The 21360-nt window shown below is 40.8% G+C and overlaps 1 protein-coding gene across 1 annotated transcript in view; it reads left to right on the forward strand.

Annotated features, from left to right (window-relative positions):
- IQCH (IQ motif containing H) overlaps window positions 1–21360 on the forward strand; it is a 176041-nt gene that overhangs the window by 128456 nt on the left and 26225 nt on the right. Inside the window, exon 12 of the mRNA XM_043983514.1 lies at window positions 20282–20446. Coding sequence (XP_043839449.1) covers window positions 20282–20446 — 165 coding nt within the window. The remainder of the gene's footprint in view (window positions 1–20281; window positions 20447–21360) is intronic.

A 21360-nucleotide genomic window follows, 5' to 3' on the forward strand; every position in this document is an offset into this window, starting at 1 on the left:
TTAAATGTCTCTTTCTTCATCTTCCTTGGGAACCATACTATTTGTGGAGTTCCCATTGGTTGGACAAATCACACAGAGAATTTCCTTTATGCCAGCAAGATCTGCTTGCTTGTTGTTGGTTTTTTAATTTTTCTAGATCATCCAGAAAGTTTTCCCCAAATAGCTTCTTTTGTCAGGGCAATGGGGGTTAAGTGACTTACTTGCCTAGGGTCATACACCTAGTAAGTGTCAAGTGTCTGAGGCTGGATTTGAACTCAGGTCCTCCTGAATCCAGGGCAAGTGCTTTATCCACTGCGCCACCTAGCCGCCCCTCCCTAACTAGCTTCTAACTTCCATTTCCCCCAAGATCTAAAAACTATATAGTAACTTTGGCCAAGAAGAGAGCCTCTTATTTAATTAAAAAACATATTTTTGTTATAAGAAATCTCCAAAGTTCAGTTTTAATGCTACTCCCAACATGAGGCTTTTTCTGATAACCCAGTTGTTAGTTGATATTCTCTAAAATTACTTTGTCTCAACTTTGTACATATCTTGTATTTATTTATAAGTATCCATGGTGTACTTTTCCCCTAGTTGAAAGCCAGCTTCCTGAAAGCAGAGACTTTCATTCTTTCCTCTGTAGCCCCAGTATATAGCACAGTGCTTGGAACATAGTATGACCTTAATAAATGCTTATAAGGTTTATTGAATGAATGAATGAATGGATTGGCTTCACTCCTTACTCCTTTGAAAGTGGTAGGAATGTTTTTACAGAGGTTTCTCAACTATTTTTCCCCCTTTGTCTCCCTCAGTTACATCTGGTCTTGTTTTAAATTTTTGGTGGTTTTAAAGATCCATTTGTTTTTACTTTTGAAGTAAGTTTTTAAGAACCCACTTAAACCACAGCCATTTCAAAGTGCCCAAGGTTCCTTCCTATAAGCCCAAGGTCCTTCTAGGAATCCAGATAGCTGCAGGATGGAAGGGAGTGTCAAGCACTCTTGAGTGCTAGCACTGCCATGCTTCAGTGGGCATGGAAACCTGCTCAGAGACAGGAGCTTCCTTCAAGGTGAACTATGACATAATCAGTAACTCACCCCTCTCCCTTCACAGCTCAGGAGTTAACCTACTCAATTTTTATGGGATTCTAAAAAATTTATAGTTTATTAATGCAGAATCTGTCCTTCAAGGCCAAGATGAAATGCTGCCAACTCCTCCACCTGCTCCAAAATAGTGATCTTGCCCTTTTTTTCTGAACTCACAAAGTCTTTTGTGGGCATTTATGTTATATCTATAGGATCATGGGATTTGGGGGATCTTTGAGATCATTTGGTTATGTTTGCTCATCTGAAAAATGGGTCATCCTGGATTCCTCTCTATCTCTCATGCCCCATATCCAAGCTATTGCCAAGATTTATTGATTTTACCTTTGCAACATCTCCCCTACATGCTCCCTTCTCTCCTCTCACACTGCCACCACTCTACTACAGGCTTTCATCACCTCACACCTGGATTATTGCAATAACCTGATGGTGGGTCAAGACACCTAAGTGGCAGAGTAGATAGAGTACCAGTCTTGAAGTCAAGAAGACTTATCTTTCTGAGTTCAAATCTAGTCTCAGTCACTTACTAGCTGTGTGACCCTGGGTAAGCCATTTAACTCTGTCTCTGTTCCCTCATCTATAAAATGAGCTAGAGAAGGAAATGGCAAACCGCTCTGGTATCTTTACCAAGAAAACCCCACAAGGGGCACAAAGAGTCAGACATGATTAAAATGACTGAAGAACAGTAATGGTGGGTCTCCCTGCCTCGAGTCTCTCCTTACTCCAGCCCATCCTCCTTTCAGCCACTAAAGTGATTTTCCTAAAGTACAACCATATTATTCTGCTGCTCCATAAACTGCAGTGGCTCCCTGTCTCCTCCAGGATAAGATACAAAGTCCTTAGCTTGGCATTCAAAGCCCTTTATGACCTAACCCCCTCCTACCTTTCCAGTCTTCTTTCTTTTTCTTTTTTTTTTTTTTTTAGTGAGGCATTTGGGGTTAAGTGACTTGCCCAGGGTCACACAGCTACTAAGTGTTAAGTGTCTGAGGCCAGATTTGAACTCAGGTCTTCCTGACTCCAGGGCCGGTGCTCTATCCACTGCACCACCTAGCTTCCCCCTTTCCAGTCTTCTTACACCTCACTTGGATCCAGCAACACGGTCTCCTGGCTGTTCCACAAACTAGACACTTCATCTCTCAGCCCAGAACTTTATCTACCTAACTGCTCTGATCCACAGCTATTGTCTTTAGAACCAGTTCTACTCAGGCGGAGACTTCTTGAGTAGGGCAGACTATTCTGCCCACCAGCTACACCAGCCTCCATCTATATTGTAGACTTCAAGACTTTGTTTCCTTGTTCTATAGCTTTAGGTTGGGCCTCTCTGGGTACTACAAAATGGAGAATGGAAGTCATCCAAATTGTTATTGTTCAGTCGTTTCAACTCTTCAAGACCCCATTTGATGTTTTCTTGGCAAAGACACTGGAGTGGTTTGCAATTTCCTTCTCCAGCTCATTTTACAGATGAGGAAACTGAGGCAAACAGAGTTAAGTGACTTGCCCAGGGTCACTAGTCATTAAGGGTCTGAGGCCAGATTTAAACTCAGATTTTCCTGACTCTAAGACCGGTACCCCCATCCACTGTGCCACCTACAAGATTCCTTAGAGGTCATCTAGACCAATCCCCTTAAGCACTGGGGAAAGTCATAGCCAGGAAGTGACCTGTCCATTGTCACATACTACTTAGTGATGGAACCGAAACTCTTATCTTCTGACCCAGCCCTCTCTCTTCTAATTTTTTTTTTTTTTAGGCAATTGGGGTTAAGTGACTTGCCCAGGGTCACACAGCTAGTAAGTGTCAAGTGTCTGAGGTCGGATTTGAACTCAGGTCCTCCTGAATCCAGGGCCGGTGCTCTATCCACTGCAACACCTAGTTGCCCCCTCTCTCTTCTATATCAAGCTCCCTCTAGTGTTTGGATAGTGCAGATTGAGATGGTGCTACTAACTTGGGCCCTTAGCCAAGCTGGGAAGTTGGAAAGTTTGCTATTTACAACTTCCTTCCTCACATCAGCACCTAGTTATTTTCCTTTGGAACCCATATCTCCAATAAGTATTATCTTCATCCTGCCCTTTAGATGCCCAGGGCTCCCCCTATGTGCCTCACCAAGTTCCTTATACACCAGACCTTTCTCCCCTCCCTTTATCCCATGTGTCCTGTCTCCCCAGGGTCCTCTTCTCTGCTAGGACTAAACTGATCAACTAATTTTTGCTAAAATGTCAATGATTGATAATGTCTTACTGTTCTACCTGCCAACTCATTTCTACCACCTTTATCCTTCCCCCACTCCACCCACACCCCTAACCCCAGCATTTGCTTTTTTTTTTTTTTAATGTATGAGGTATTTTATTTTTTCCGTTACATGTAAAGATAGTTCTCAACTTTTGTTTATACATGCTTTACAATTTCAGATTTTTCTCCCTCCCCCCTCCCCTAGACAGCAGGTAATCTGATATAGGTTATATCTATATATCTCTATACATATACATATATATATATATACACACACATATATATATATATATATATATATACACATAATAACATTAATCCTATTTCTGCATTAATCCTGTTACAAGAGAAAGAATCAGAGCAGTGGTGCAAAACCTCAAAATAGAAAAAAAAAACAGCACCCAAAACAAAAGAAATAATATGGTTCAATCAGCATCTATACTCCACAGTTCTTTCTTTCTTTTTTTTTTCTTGAATTTGGAGATCCTCTTCTATCATGAGTTCCCTGGAACTCTTCTGTACCATTGCATTGGTGAGAAGAATATAGTCCATCACAGTAGGTCAACACTCAATGTTGATGATACTGTGTACAATGTTCTTCTGGTTCTGCTCATCTCACTCATCATCAGCTCATGTAAGACCCTCCAGGTTTCTCTGAACTCTTCCTGCTCATCATTTCTTACAGCACAATAGTATTCCATTGTATTCATATACCACAACTTGTCCAGCCATTCCCCAATTGATGGGCACCCCCTCAACTTCCAATTCCTTGCTACCACGTAAAGAGCAGCTATAAATATTTTTGTACATGTGGGTCCCTTTCCCCCTTCCATGATTTCTTTGGGCAAAAGACCTAAAAGTGGGATTGCTGGGTCAAAGGGTATGCACAGCTTTATCGCCCTTTGGGCATAATTCCAAATTGGTTGGATCAGCTCACAGCTCCACCAACAATGCATTAGTGTTCCAATTTTCCCACAGCCTCTCCAAAATTTATTATCTTCCTTTTTTGTCATTTTAGCCAATCTGATAGGTGTCAGGTGGTACCTCAGAGTTGTTTTAATTTGCATCTCTCTAATCATTAGAAATTTAGAGCATTTTTTCATGTGGGAATAGATAGCTTTGGTTTCTTCATCAGAAAACTGCCTGTTCATATCCTTTGACCATTTCTCAATTGGGGAATGACTTGGATTCTTATAAATTTGATTTAATTCCCTATATATTTTAGAGATGAGGCCTTTATCAGAAGCACTGGCCTCAAAAATTGTTTCCCAGCTTTCTGCCTCCCTTCCAATTTTGGATGCATTGCTTCTGTTTGTACAAAATTTTTTTAATTTAATATAATCAAAATCATCCGTTTTGCATTTTATAATATACTCTATCTCTTGTTTGGTCAAAAACTGTTCTCCTTTCCAAAGATCTGATAGGTACACTATTCCTTTCTCTCCTAATTTACCTATGGTATCACCTCTTATGTCTAAATCATGTATCTATTTTGACCTTATTTTAGTATAAGGTGTAAGATGTTGGTCTATGCCTAATTTCTGCCATACTATCTTCCAGTTTTCCCAGCAGTTTTTGTCAAATATTGAGTTCCTATCCCAGAAGCTGGAGTCTTTGGGTTTATCAAACACTACATTACTAGTGTCATTTACTACTGCATTTCCTGAGCCTAGCCTATTCCATTGATCTACCACTCTATTTTTTAGCCAGTACCAGATAGTTTTGATGACTGCCGCTTTATAGTAAAGCTCCAGGTTTGGTACCGTTAACCCACCTTCCTGTGAATTTTTTTTCATTATTTCCCTGGATATTCTTGATTTTTTGTTTTTCCAGATGAATTTTGTTATTATTTTTTCTAGCTGTATAAAATAATTTTTAGGTAGTCTGATTGGTATGGCACTGAATAAGTAAATTAATTTAGGCAGTATTGTCATTTTTACTATATTAGCTCTGCCTATCCATGAGCAATTGATATCTTTCCAATTATTTAGATCTGATTTGATTTGTGTGAAGAGTGTTTGGTAGTTGTGTTCATAGAGTTCCAGGGTTTGTCTTGGCAAGTAGACTACCAAGTATTTTATATTATCTACCGTTACTTTAAATGGAATTTCTCTTTCTATCTCTTGCTGCTGGACTTTGTTGGTCATGTATAGAAATGCTGATGATTTATGTGGATTTATTTTATATCCTGCTACTTTGCTAAAGTTGTTAATTGTTTCAAGTAATTTTTGACTTGATTCTCGAGGATTCCTTAAGTATACCATCATATCATCTGCAAAGAGTGATAGTTTTGTTTCCTCCTTGCCTATTCTAATTCCTTTAATTCCTTTCTCTTCTCTGATTGCTAAAGCTAACATTTCTAGAACAATATTAAATAATAGGGGTGATAATGGACATCCCTGTTTCACCCCTGATCTTATTGGGAAGGCCTCTAATTTATCTCCATTGCATATAATACTTGCTGATGGCTTTAGGTAGATACTGTTTATTATTCTAAGGAAAGCTCCCCCTATTCCTAAACTCTCTAGTGTTTTTATTAGGAATGGGTGCTGTACTTTGTCAAAAGCTTTCTCTGCATCTATTGAGATAATCATATGATTTTGGTTGGTTTTCTTATTGATGTGGTTGATTATGTTAATAGTTTTCCTAATGTTGAACCAGCCCTGCATTCCTGGTATAAATCCCACCTGGTCATAGTGTATTATCCTGGTGATCACTTGCTGTAATCTCCTTGTTAATATCTTATTTAAGATTTTAGCATCAATATTCATTAGGGAGATTGGTCTATAATTTTCTTTCTCTGTTTTTGCTTTGCCTGGTTTTGGTATCACCACCATATTTGTGTCATAAAACGAATTTGGTAGAACTCCTTCTTCACCTATTTTTCCAAATAATTTGTATAATATTGGAATTAATTGTTCTTTAAATGTTTGGTAAAATTCACCCGTAAACCCATCTGGCCCTGGGGATTTTTTCTTAGGGAGTTCATTAATAGCTTGTTCAATTTCTTTTTCTAATATGGGTTTATTTAAGGATTTTATTTCCTCTTCAGTTAACCTGGGCAGTTTGTATTTTTGTAAATATTCATCCATTTCATTTAGATTGTCAAATTTATTGGCATACAGTTGGGCAAAATATTTCCTAATTATTGCTTTAATTTCCACTTCGTTGGTGGTAACATCACCCTTTTCATTTTTGATACTGGTAATTTGGTTTTCTTCTTTCTTTTTTTTAATCAAATTAACCAATATTTTATCTATTTTATTGGTTTTTTCATAAAACCAGCTCTTAGTTTTATTGATTAATTCTATAGTTTTTTTGCTTTCAATCTTATTAATTTCTCCTTTAATTTTCAGGATCTCTAATTTAGTGTCTAATTGGGGATTTCTAATTTGTTCTTTTTCTAGCTTTTTAAGTTGCATGCCCAATTCATTAATCTCCTCTTTCTCTTTTTTATTCATGTAAGCATTTAGAGCTATAAATTTTCCCCTAAGCACTGCTTTGGCTGCATCCCATAGATTTTGGTATGTTGTCTCATTATTGTCATTCTCTTGGATAAAGTTATTGATTGTTTCTATGATTTCTTGTTTGGCCCATTCATTCTTTAGAATGAAATTATTTAGTTTCCAATTGATTTTCATTCTACTTTTCCCTGGCTCTTTCTTACATGTAATTTTTATTGCATCATGATCTGAGAAGGATGCATTTACTATTTCTGCCTTTCTACATTTGACTATGATGTTTTTGTGCCCTAATACATGGTCAATTTTTGAAAATGTGCCATGTACTGCTGAGAAAAAGGTATATTCCTTTCTATCCCCATTCAATTTTCTCCAGACATCTATCATGTCTAACTTTTCTAGTAATCTATTCACCTCTTTCACTTCTTTCTTATTTATTTTTTGGCTAGATTTATCTAATTATGAGAGGGGGAGATTCAGATCCCCCACTAGTATAGTATTACTGTCTAATTCCTCTTGTAACTCATTTAACTTCTCCTCTAAGAACTTGGATGCTATACCACTTGGCACATACATATTTAATATTGATATTACTTCATTATCTATAGTACCTTTAAGTAAGATGTAATTTCCTTCCTTATCTCTTTTAATGAGATCTATTTTTGCCTGCACTTTGTCTGAGATAAGGATTGCTACCCCTGCCTTTTTTACTTTAGCTGAGGCATAATATATTCTGCTCCAGCCTTTTACCTTTACTCTGTGTGTATCTCTCTGCTTCAAATGTGTTTCTTGTAAACAGCATATTGTAGGGTTCTGGTTTTTAATCCACTCTGCAATTCGCTTCCGTTTTATAGCAGAGTTCATCCCATTCACATTCACAGTTATTATTACTGACTGTCTATTCCCCTCCATTCTATTTACCCCCTTTGTACTTTTCCCCCCTTCTTTCACCCTATTCCTCCTCACCGACGTTTTACTTCTTACCCCTGCCTCCCCTGATCTGCCCTCCCTTTTTATCACCCCCCTCTCTTTTCTTTACCCTTTTCTCCCTTGCTTTTGTCCTCCCTTCTATCAGTCCCCCCTTTCCCTTCCCCTTTTGTTTCCCTAAAGAATGAGTTAAGTTTCTTTATCCCAATGAACGTATATGTTATTCCCTCTTTGAGTCAAATCTAATGAGAATAGGGTTGAAACAATGTTCCCCCCTCCTTTCTTTCCCTCTATTGTAATAGGTTTTTTTCCACCTCTTCATATGATATAATTCATCCCATTCCACCTCCCCTTTCCTCTCCTCCCCATAGACTCCCTTTTTATCCCCTTAATTCTTTTGTATCATCACATCAAAGACAATTTATATTTATACCCTTTATATAAAGTCCTTCTCTCTGCCCAAATACATTTACAGTTCTTAAGAGTTATGAGTATTATCTTCCTGTGTAGGGATATAAACAGTTTAACCTAATAGGGTAATTTTTTCCCCCTCTGTTTACCTTTTTAAACTTCTCTTGAGTCTTGTATGTTGAGATCGAATTTTCTATTCAGTTCTGGTCTTTTCACCAGGAAAGATTGAAAGTCCCCAATGTCATTAAATGTCCATCTTTTCCCCTGAAAGAAAATGCACATTTTTGCTGGGTAATAGATTCTTGGCTGCAATCCAAGCTCCTTTGCCTTCTGGAATATCATATTCCAAGCCTTGCGGTCCTTTAATGTTGAAGCTGCCAGGTCCTGCGCAATCCTGACTGTGGCTCCATGATATTTAAATTGCTTCTTTCTGGCTGCTTGGAGTATTTTCTCCTTCACCTGATAATTCTGGAATTTGGCTACAATATTCCTTGGAGTTTTCCTTTTGGGGTCTCTTTCAGGAGGTGATTGGTGGATTCTTTCAATGATGATTTTATCCTCTGATTCTATGATATCAGGGCAGTTCTCCTTAATAATTTCCTGGAATATGGTGTCTAGATTCTTTTTCTGGTCATGGCTTTCAGGCAGTCCAATGATTCTCAAATTGTCTCTCCTCGATCTGTTTTCCAGATCAGTTGTCTTTCCAATGAGGTATTTCACACTTTATTCTATTTTTTCATTTTTTTTATTCTGCTTGACTGATTCTTGGTGTCTCATGGATTCCTTATCTTCTAACTGTCCCACTTTAATTTTTAAGGCATTGTTTTCTTCAGTGAGATTATGCACCTTTTTTTCCATTTGGCTAAGTGAATTTTTTAAGGTATTGTTTTCTTCAGTGAGATTATGCAGCTTTTTTTCCATTTGGCCAAATGAATTTTTTAAGGCTTTGTTTTCTTCAGCTTCCTTTTCCAAGCTGCTGATTCTTTTTTCATAGTTTTTTTGTTTTGCTTTCATTTCTCTCCCCATTTTTTCTTCTACCTCTTGCAATTGATTTTTAAAATCCTTTTTGAGCTCTTCCAGGAAGGCTTTTTGTTCTTGTGACCAATTCACCTTCCCTTGTGAGGCTTCAGATGTAGACAATTTGAGGCTATTGTCCTCATCTGAGTTTGTGTTGGCTTATTCCCTATTGATACAGAAGCTCTCAATGGAGAGGGCTCTTTTTTGCTTCTTACTCATTATTGCAGCTTATTTATTTATTCTTTAAGTTGAGGTCTGCTCTGGGGGCACCAGGGTCCCTGTTTTGGGCTTCTTGTGCAGGGGTATAGGTGCTGTGTGACTGGGCTTTTACTCTGAGGCCTTTATGGTGTGTGGAGTTCCCCCGCCCTGCACTTCCTGTCTGATTGTGCTCGGCCAGCCAGGCGCCAGACCCCGGCGTCTGATCCCGCCGTTCGTGGTCCTCTCGGCCGGTGCAGGTAGGTTTTTCCACTGTCCTTCTTGGCCACCAGATTTTTGAGCCAGGTTCCGGGAGCCTCAGTTGTTCGGCTGTGGCCCACAGCTCCTGCTGACTTGCCCCGACCCCCTCGGCGCTGGGTTGCTGCCCTGCGCTGGGCCTTCCTTTTGCCCGAGTCAGACCGACCTTTTCCTGAAGTCTTCTAAATTATCTCTGGTTGGAGGACTGTGTCTCTCTGTCTCTTTGCAGGTTCTGTAGTTTCAGAATCCGTCCAGAGGCTTGATTTAATGTTCGTTTTGAGGGAACAGAAGGAGAGCTCAGACAGCTTGCTGCTTCCTCTCTGCCATCTTGGCTCCGCCCCCCCAGCATTTGCTTTTTAACATGAGTGTTCAGGGGGCAGCTAGGTGGCGCAGTTGATAAAGCACCGGCCCTGGATTCAGGAGGACCTGAGTTCAAATCTGACCTCAGACACTTGACACTTACTAGCTGTGTGACCCTGGGCAAGTCACTTAACCCTCATTGCCCTGCAAAAACAAACAAACAAACAAACAAAAACATGAGTTTTCACTCCCTTAAATAAAAGGAAAAAATAATTTGGGAGTATGGCACATATGGCAGGACCAATGCAGGAAAGATTTAGTAGTGGAGGCTTTCTGCAACTCTCTGAGCTTTGGTTTCCTCAAACAGGGAGTTGGAGTACATAAAGATCCTTTTCTGATCTGTTAATGATCCTTCCCCTCATGATGGTTGGTATAAACATGAGTTGTTGCTGCTGCTGCTGCTGCTGCTGCTGTTACTAATTTCAGTACTGGTACTTACTAGCTAGCCATGTGATTATGGCCAAAAGACTTAATCTTTCTGAGCCTCAATTTCCCCCTAAGTGAAAAGGGGATGACAATCTTTTCCCACCTCCCCTGAAGTGCTGCTCCAATGCACCATCATCTTGGGACCCACCCAAGGTTCTCAAGTGCTGTACCCACAGAGCAGGAGCCCAGGTGGGGCCAGCCAAGCTGGAACGTCTCAAGTACAGACAGGTCCAGTGATGAACGGGGCACTTGTCATGTGAAAACCAGACTAACAAAGCAGCAGCTCATCACCAAGCTGGCTCCAGGGTAATGAATTTTCTAGCCCCAGACATTCACAGACTGACTACTGAGACTCAGAGGGAGACTAGGCTATTGAAGTTCAATCTGAAGGGGTCCTTGGCGGTCATCAAGTCCAATCCTCTTATTTTACAGAAAAGGAAACTGAGGCCTGAGAATTGAAGTAACTTGTCCCAAGGTCACACCCATAATGGCAGAGGCAGGATTCAAACACAGTCTTTCTGACTCCGGATCTAGCACTCTTTCTACTGTGCCCCCAAGGGTTGTGATTTGGATGAAATTACAGAGCACAGAAGTACGAAAGTAGCTCTGTTACTGATCTCTCAGGTTCTTGTGAGGGATGCATTTTGTAAACCTTAAAGAACTATGAGAATGTGATTCCCCATCTTCATTAGTTTGGAATAATTTCCTCTATATTTGCTAATATTGAGATGGTTTGACTATTTGGTTTACTCTACTCGCAGTCCACTCTGTTCTAGAAATAAGATGGATTCGACGCTAGCAAGCCAGAGAAGAACTGGAAAAGCACAAACTCCCAGAGCCAGAGGACCTAGATTCAAATCCTTCCTCTGACTCTTCAACAAGTTGTATTACCCTGAGCAAGTCACTTAACGTCCCCGGAGCTCAGGTTTCTTACCTTCAAAATGGGGGTGGCGGTGGTGAGAGGGTGAACTTGATGACCCTTAAGGTTCTCTCCAGCTCTATATCCATGACTATCCAAGCCTAGGTTGGAACAGGGTTTGAAAATAGAATAAATGAGGCCAGGACCCTTAGAACAGTGACCTGTAGTGAGGAACTGTGTCCAACATAGATGTGAGCCGCACCCCCTCCGCCAAGGAGCCATTGTATATCTGCAGCTCAGGATAAAGCCCAAAACAGCAAGAGGCTCCCAGTGGTAATCAGAATATCTCAGAAAATGATCTTTGGCTATGTCTCCTCCTTCCTCTTCTTCTACTTCCCTTGCTCCCCAAATTAGACACCTTCTAGGAGAAAATAGGCTGTGTAGTGGGAATCCCCCCAAGTCTGTTTCCTTACAATTTAATTTTAAGGCTTGTGGCCCAGACAGGAAGGGGAGGCCCTAGGGCCCAGAGAGGGATCTTAGGAAAGGCCACTTTCCCCTCCCCGCGGCCTCTGATTCCATGCTCTTGCTTAAAGGTCGTGTGGACAATTGTGATTTCAGATTCTCTCCACTGCAGCTGCCCAATCTGCCATCCCAGTTCCATTGACTCTGCTTAGTGCTATGCATACTGAGCAGCCCATCAATGCAGCAGAAACAGGTTTTCCTGGCACAGTCCCCAGGAGCCTAAAAGGAAAACAGAGTGGCTACTTCTGCACTGCTGTGGCCCTCCTCCTTTCTCCCCCAGGTTAAGGCCTCAATGGGAATCTCTCTGGCTTCAGTCTTCAAAGCAAATAAGCATAGGGTTGTCTCAGGGAGACAAAAGATGGTATCTCTCGTCATTCATTCACTTAATAGGGATTCAGTAGGGTCCAACTCCTGCAGTGTGTTCTTTACTCTAAAGAATATGATGAAATATAAGGTTGTAGGTATTTAGAGGGGAAGGGTTGACAGTAATGCTTGTCCCAAGATGTGTTGACAACTGATCTGTGCACTATGTATGCTGATGCATAAGTCACAGTCCCTGTCCTCAGGCAGCTTACAGCCTGCCCACAGAAATGTAGCATGGAAACATTTAGAGAGCAGTTACACCACCCTAAATTAGATGGGTCTATATTTGGCGTGACTTCAATATGTGTAATGGGTATCTTATTTTTTGTCTTCTCAAGGGTTGGGGAAGGGTGGAAGGAAAGATACAATTTGGAAGTGAAAAGAAAAAGAAATTATATATGTGTGTGTGTGTGTGTGTCTATGTGTATAATAGAAGGGTCTGAGTCTTAAGTGCAACAGGAATTGCAGGAAAAAAGTGGTTAATATGTATCTTCCATGGCCAGGAAGGTTTCATGTATAATAGGAAGCAAGGCTTCAAGCTGGACAAGGGGCGGAGAGGATTTGGATTAGGAGAGAGCAGGAGGGGAAGGCATTCTGGGATAGAGGAATAGGATGGTCTGGTTCCCTACACCCTCACAAAAGAAACAATCATTTCAGAAACTAAGTACTTTTAACGTTTAATTGGTTTATATTTTTCTTTCCACACACACAAAAGCTTCCTCTGTAAGGAGTATGAATAGAAAACCAGGCCTGGAGGAGAGCATTTAGAGAAAGTTCAAGAATTGACATGGAGAGTCCTAGTTTTCTAAAAAGTTAAGGGGAAGAAAAACATTCTCCTTGCTAGATGTAGGAGAGAAAGATGATTTCCTGAGCACTGGGCTGTGAGTCAGGAGCCTTGGCTTGGAGTCACCTACTAGCTGTGTGACTTTGAGCATATTCCTTAACCTCTCTGCCCTTCAGTTTGTTGTTCAGTTTTTCAGTGGTGTGGGGTTTTCCTTCTTGGCAAAGAAGGAGTCAGGAAGACCTGAGTTCAAATCTGGTCTCTGACACTTACTGGCTGTGTGAGCCTGGGCAAACCCAATTTGCCTCAATTTTCTCATTGTGTAAAATGAACCAGAGAAAGAAGTGACAAACTACTCTAGTAACTTTGGCAAGAAAACCCCAAATGGGGTCACAGTGAGAATGATGCAACTGAAAAAAAGACTGAATTGCAATTGTTATTGTAATCTGCCCTGTAGATGTATCCTAAGGACCCTTGGACCTTACTATTTACCTTGTAGATATACCTAACGGACTACTTGGCCTTTCCATTTATCCTGTAGCTGATTCCTTCCTATGTCTTATTTCCCAATTGGAATGTGAAATAGGAATTATCTCACTTTTTCTTTTCATTTTCAGTGCCCAAACAGGGTTCCATACAATGTAAAGGCAGTGAGGTGGCACAGTGGATAGAACACCGGGCTTGGAATCAGGAAGACGCATCTTCCTGAGTTCAAATCTAGCCTCAGACATTTACAAGTTTTGTGACTCTGGGAAAGTCACTTTAACCCTCTTTGCCTCAGTTCCTCATCTATAAAATGATCTGGAGAAGGATATGGCAAACCGTTCTAGTATCTTTGCCAAATGGGGTCATGAAGAGTCAGACAATTGAACAATAACAGCAAAGGTTTAATCAATGATTTTTCATTCATTAACCTAACTCAGATCGAGCAATATAATGTGTGTAAAGCACTTTGCAGACTTCAAAGCATTATGTAGAGGCCAGCTATTATTTTAGTAATTATTGTTTTGGTGATTATAGTAGAAATGATCTAACTGTGGTTAGATCAGGGGCATAAACAAGAGACTTTTCCCAGAGCATAGGCCTTCACAACTTGGCCCCTTCTGACCTTTCTAGTCTTCTTAGACCTTTCTTCCCTTCACTTACTCTACAATCCAGGGACTCAGGCCTACTTCTGTTCCTGGAATGAGATACTCCATCTCCTGACTCTTCAGTGATGCTTTCACTGACTGTCCCTCATGCCTGTTACACTCTCTCTGTCTCTGTCTCTGTCTCTATCATGCTTCTCCTCATCTCTGGTTTTCTTGGCTTCCTGAAAGTCTCAGCAAAAGTCCTACCTTCTGGGGCAGCTAGGTGGCACAGTGGATAGAGCACTGGCCCTGGATTCAGGAGGACCTGAGTTCAAATCCGACCTCAGACACTTGACACTTACTAGCTGTGTGTTAACCCCAATTGCCTCACCAAAACAAAAACAAAAGTCCTACCTTCTGCAAAAAGCTTTTCTTGGTCTTCCTTGATCCTTTTGGGCCTTTGCTCTGAAGCTATCTCCAATTTTATCCTAGGCATAGCTTGCTTATACATAATTGTTTTGTCTACATTCTCCCCCATTAGACTGTGAGTTCCTTGATAGCAGGGACTGGTTTTTACCTTTCTTTGTATCTCCAAAGTGTATCTCACACAGTGCCTGCCACAAAGTCAGCATTTTATAAATGCTTGTTGACTTGACTTGAGATTAGAATCCCAGCAAAGAGGCACATACCAACTAGACCAGGCCCCACAAAAGACACTTAAGATGAAAAAGTCAACTTAGCCAATGAAGGGTTCCTCACCAATGACAGGCACCAAAATTGCAGTGGAATGGTAGGGGAAGAGGGAAGCTGATAGTAAGGGAATTCTTCACATCTCCTCCTCACTGAACACTCTTCAGATGGCACATCCACTTTGTCCTTTTCCACATGACTCAGAAAGCATGGCCAAACTTCTTTACGTGTACAAATCACATCCAATATGAATAAAGAGAAGAATATCTTGAACCTTGGTTTGACTCTATTGCATAGGCAAAGTTGACTTTACTCCATATAATATGATTCAAGAAACACTAAAAGGCTCATTTGCCTGTGGATATTTCAAGCTCCAACCTCCCATGGGCTTAAAAATGACTGTTACTAGATTCTTTTAAAATATGCCAAAAAATTTACATTTTAATAGGAGCCCTTACATTGACATTGTCTCCAGAAGGTCCCTGTTAAAATACAAACACTTCATCTGGGGAGGAGCAACTCATTAATAGACATTAATACATTAGCATTCTGTTAGTTCTAGAGGAGAGAAAAAGAGTCCTGAGGATGTAGGACAAAACAAAACAGAATGGGAGAAGGGAGAAGGGAGAAGGGAGAAGAGCAGGAAAAATTTGGTGCACTATGGGGAACTACCCAAAGAAAGTGATGGAAGTGGTGTCATGTGAGACCTGAGGCCTCAAATTAGCAGCTAAAGGAGCTGGGCAGTGTCCCATATTTCCCCATAATTCACAATTATACCTAAAACTAGCCCTAAGTATAACAGTCCACAAAATCTCTGTTGGGAAGTAGAGATTCAATGTAAAAGTTCCATTTTCACTGTGGGCTCATACTGCCCCATTTCTATATTCTACAAGGTTGGAGGGTAGAGATTGGAAATCACTCCCTCCTACACTTCCCTAACCCTTTTACACTCCATCATCACTCCTATACCTGCAGCGTTTCAAGGTTTACAAAACATTTTTCCTCACAACAACCCTATTAAGTAGGTGGCACAATAATTGTGCTCTCTGTTTCATAGACACACAAGCTAACACTCGGGTTAAATGACTGGTCCATGGTCACACAACTCCTATACATCAGACAGGGCTTGAAATAGGTCTTTCTGACTCCAGATAGTTCCTCTCTTCACTAGGAAACGTGGCCTCTAAATGACTTCACATGCATTTTCTGATTGTTTTGTTTTTCTTCTTACTTAAGTCACTGAGCTGTTCTGTCTGTCAGATGTTCCTAGTGGTCAGGCCCCTAAGCTCAGGGGCTCGGGGCAGCTGCTCTATTTGGACATTACCACTGGATGACGCTGAGGGTCACATGGTCCTGAAAGCAGAAAGCCAGAGAAGACCCCTGAATCCAATAGAAGGGGCCCCATGGCAATGGAAACAAATGCCAAGAGGCTAAGGTGACTATAATATCAATCAGGCAGTTTCAGTGATTGAGTTCTGAGTGTGTGCCAAGCCAAGTGCTGATGGCTATGGAGAGTCCTGGAGGAGGAGACTCATGAGTATCCATCCCATAGGTACCCTAGTGATGGTGCAGAAACAGCAGTTGTGGCAGGCTATTTTTACACAGTAGCATCGTAAGTCTAGAGCTAGAAGGGTACCTTCCATAGCATCTAGTTCAACCCCTTTATTTTGCTGAGGAGAAAATCGAGACCAAGAGTGACTTACCCAAAGCCACATGGGTTTTAAAAAGTAGAAGTGGGATTTGAACCCAGGTCCTCTGGCTCTAAATCCAGACCACTTTCCATAGGACCATACTTCTACCCATAAGTAAAGTGGGTAATTCCAACAAAACCCCAAAAACCCTTGCTTTTGATGAAAAGGTTAAGATTTCCTTATCATTACTAAGTAGCTTTGCTTAGGGGGGAAGGGTCTACTGATGGCATGATCAATTTCCAACTGGAAATGATGAAGAAAAGGTTTAAGATTTCCTTTCTGTTTGGTTTTTATTGTGATTTGATGAAAGATGTGATATAATGGAAAGATCAGTCTTAGTAGCAAGAGACCTAGGTTCTCATCCCAGCCAGTACTGCTGTGACGTTGGCCAAGTCACTTAAACTCCAGTTTGCAGAAAAACCTTAGTTTCCTCAGCTATGAATTATAATAATGCCCCCACAATACCACTCCCCCCCCCCATACCTGACTGGGAGAAGATGTTTTTGTGAAGATCAGAAAAGACAACATGTATGAAAATGCTTTGGGCAGGTGGGGGGAGGGGGAGGAGGGAAGCTTCAAAGTGCTAGGCAAATAAGAAATAAAAGTATAAAAGTAATGTGCAGTAATGAAAAGATGAATCACCCCAAAGCTAATGTGCTTTGCAATCAACCCAAGTGCTTGAAATGGAATGCAACCTCACCCTTATCAAGAGCATTTACAAAGTTTGACTAGATTCTCAGAAAATTGCCTACCTTGTAAGAATGAAAAGTTCACTTTATTCTGAAGGGAAAGTAGCTGTCCCCACCTGATTTGCATTTTACACAATGCAGCAGGAAATATTTAAGTTGACAAATAGGATATTTAATGCTGCAACAGATACTTGGCAGTTACTTTTTAACAATTGTTATAAATGTGATTTATTTGCTATTATAAAAAGGGCATTACTATGTGAATATGACTCGGAAATTAGCTCCAGTTTAGCAAGAGGCCTTGACTGCCTGACCTCTTAATATCCTTATAATGATGCCATTTACCATTCAATGCTTAGTCAAGTCACTCACTGCTAGATTTGTTTTAAAGGAGGCCACTCTAGGGCAGAGGCGCTATGTGTGTTAACATACTGCCTTGGTGTGTTAGGCACATGCTCTACCCGCCTTTTAACAGAAAAAAGCGGGGAGGGTTCTTAATCAAGTCCTTTATGAAAATGTGTTAGATTCCAATTTCCTACAGTGAGAATGCATTACTACTAATTACAGCCCACTCCAGCTAAAACATACGTCACATTCTCCCCACAAGATCCTTCCCAGAGTAATCTGAGCCACTAAGTACTGTGAACAAGTCAGCTTTTGACCATCTAGTGATTTTAATTTCAGCCAGAAGATGGTCATTGGTGGGGAAAGGCTACTCACAAGAGCCAAGGGCATCAGTTCAGTTGTTGTTCATCCTTTGTTTTTGAAGAGGACCAATGACTTTATGGGGTAATGTCTTGACTTGGAAGTGACTTGGATTTAAATGAGGCAGAACTGCACAAAGTCTACTAACTGAGGAATAAGGCCTTCATAGCCTCACCCTTAAGCTACTAAGTCTATGTATAAAATCTTAAGTGGTTTTCATCAGGAAGCCCCCTGACCATAACCACTCAGTAATACTGGCAGCAATGGTTTATGGAATCCCAGAATCATAGATGTAGAGCTAGAAAGGGCCTCAGAGGCCATTAAGTTCAATCCCCTTCATTTTGGAAATTAGGGAAAAGAAGTCCAAAGATAATTAAGTTTCAAAGGTGGGATTTGAAACCAGGTCCTCTGACTCCAGAGACAGTGCATTTAGAGGGTAGTAAAGGAGTAGCATAGGATCATAATGTAGACTTAGAACTGTGAGGGACTTTAAAGGTTATTGAGAACAACTTCCTCATGCTGTTGTTTTCTGTTCAGTTATTTTTAGTCAAGTCTGATTCTTTGTGACCCCATTTGGGGTTTTCTTGGCCAAGTTATTAGCCATTTCCTTCTCCAGATCATTTTATAGATGAGGAAACTGAGGCAAACAGGGTTAAGTGATTAGCCCAGGGTCACACAGCTAATAAGTGTCAGAAGCTGGATTTTGTGATGAAATAATGGGATTTAGCAGATACTCAAAGACCCACATGGAGATTAATCAAGACTGATTGAATCAAGTGAGAGTAATTGACTGCTGATTAAGCCTACTTCAAGTTAATTGGATTGTAATCACACCTGGCTATCCTTTAAGAAGGTATTGTTCTCAGAAGCTAGACTGTGAACTCAACTTGAGAACACCTTGGATGATGCCAACCAATCACCTTGAAGCAGTGTGTAAGGACTGCCTCTGTTCCAGATCTATAAAAAAGCTTCCACAAACAGCTTGCTAGGGAGTTCCTGATTAAAGCAGGCTTGTGGAAGAGGACTTCAGGAAGAACCCAACCAAGCTGGAACTCTAGGCTAGGTAGGACTTCTTTTTCATAACCTTCTGAACTCTTTGTAAATATCTGTATGCTCTAATAAATGTTTAATGCCCAAAGACTGGTACTGAAGCCTTTTAATTTTTGGCGACCACAATTAAGATTTTAAACATCACAATTTGAACTCAGGAAGATGAGCCTTCCTAACTGTAGGCCTGGTTTTCTAAGCACTGTACTACCTAGCAGTCCTCATTCTAGAGAAGAGGAAACTGAGGCACAGAGTGCTTAAATAACTAGCCTAAGGTCACCCTAGTGACCCTACTAAGTGTTTGAAGTAGGATTTGAATGCAAGTCTTTCTGACTCCAGAACTAGCAGTCAAGTGATAACATACTTTATGTCAAGTGATCCTCACAAGAGCCTTGAGAGGTAGGTGGTACAATTGTTAGGAATTGTACCTTAGCTTAGGAAATTGAGTCTGTGGTTGGCTCAAGGTCACACAGCCAGCAAGTGGTTGAGACAGGACTTGGACCCAGGTCTTCCTCCTCCAGGTATTGCTGGCATTTCAAAACAAATCGCTGATTTGCCCAAAGATAGAATACATGCGGGGATTTTATGGGTATATTAGAATGATTAAAATAATATTCTAGATTACTAGAATATGAATCTTATTGCCTCATTTTACAGATGAGGAAACTGAGTCCCAGTTTAAGCTTACTCAGCTTAAAGCAACAATTCTAGCTAGTGGCAGATGGGATACATTTGTGAACCTTTCAAAGTGCTTTCATTTGAACCTCACAAAAAGCCTTTGGGGCAAGTAGTACAGATATCATTTCCCTTTGACAGATGAGGGAACTGAGGCACAGTGTGATAGAGAGACTTGCCGAGGGTCATATGACTCATTAATAGCAATGCTGTTTCCAAAAAATGAGGCATCAAGACCTCCTCACTCAGAGTCTTGTTGTTTTCATTCTGTGGCATATTGAAATTATTGGAGCGTATGGCCGTTTTCTTCTCCAATAGCCAGCCACTCCATGACAGAAGGACAGGAGGTTCAGTTCTGCTCTTCCCTCCAGCAGGGGGTGAGCCCTTTGTCACAAGGGTTCATTCTTTGCATCAGGCTCTCCTCCTTCTGTCCATTTCATTTCCCCACAACCCCCCTCACCAATCCCCTAAAGTTCATTTTTACTCAATGGAATTGAGAACTTCCTTTGCCCTGTCCATTTTAGAAATGTTCAGTCATGAGCAGAAAAATCAAAAACCACCTCAACCTTCCTGAATTTAGTTAACTTTTCTCAAATAAGGTAATAGGACAATTGGGTCGATTTTCTCCGTCAGGTTATTTGCAGTACTGTAACTGCAGAGATCGTCTTGACTGTTTTGATTAGGGGTTTGTGGCAGCTCCATCACTCAATTGAATGATGTAGAAATAGAAGCAAAAGATATCTGCTCCATTAAAGTCACATTTCTTCCCCTCCCCCTTTTTGCTGGTCTCATTTCTTCTTTTTTTTTTTTCTTTTCTGTTTTGATTAGATATGGGCAACGGACCTTGCACTTTCTTATAGTGACCAGCTTTCCTTGACAAAGCTCGTCTTGTATGTGACCAGAGGAAATCTAAATTTCAGTTCAAGTGTCTTAGAAGTGACACCCTCTGTAAAGAAACTTAATAGGTCCCTCAGCCAGATCAAGGTAGAACCAGTAAGTATCAATCAATCAACCAAGCAGCATTTCCTGAATGCCTACTGGAATTTCCCAGCCCTGTACTACAGATGGAGGGGAGGGGGGTTATACAAAAAACGTAAAAGACCCACTCCCTGCCTTCAGGCTTTGCTGTTATATTGAGGAGACAAAATGGATACACATGAAAAACTGACCAATAAGTGCTACTAAAATGAGAAGGGGAAAGAGTTACTGGTGGGACGGGGAATCTTTGCAACAAGTTTCTCTGATAAGGATCTCATTTCTAAGATCTGTAAGTAAATTATTTAAATTTAGAAGAATAAGAGCTATTCACAATGGCTAGTCAAAGGATATGAAGAGGCAATTTTCTAAGGAAGAAATCCCTGTTATTAATAGCCATATGAAAAGTTACCACATGTGGTAAGGGCTGAAGGAGTGGCAAAGATGCCAAGTACCATTGGAGCTCAGCATGGGGAGAATTCCCTGTGATCTGGATTCATCTAAAAGGCTTCACGGAGGAGGTGAGACATGAAGCTGAGCCTTTAAGGACAAGAATAGGCAGAGAGGAGGGGTGGGAGGCATTTCAAATCGGGGGATGAGGAGATGGTATGAGTCAATATCATTATCAAACAACATTATTGAGCATCTACTTATACAAGGTACTCCTGCCCTAAAAGCCATACCACCACCAGAGAAACTAGACTCAGCTTAGCAGACTCCCATCTATAATAGATAATATCACAGGATTTAGAACCAGAAGCAGCCTTAGAGATCATCTAGTCTTTCCCCTCAATTAATAGATGAAGAGTCTTGGGACTCAGGAATAGAAATGACTTACCCAAGCCTTTGCCTAAGGTCACAAAGGTAGTAAGTGGCAGAGCTGGGATTCATGGTTTTAACTCCAAACTTGTACTTATCCCACCATTCCCAGG

This window comes from Dromiciops gliroides, chromosome 2 (genome assembly GCF_019393635.1).
Source record: "Dromiciops gliroides isolate mDroGli1 chromosome 2, mDroGli1.pri, whole genome shotgun sequence".
Lineage (NCBI taxonomy): Eukaryota > Metazoa > Chordata > Mammalia > Microbiotheria > Microbiotheriidae > Dromiciops > Dromiciops gliroides.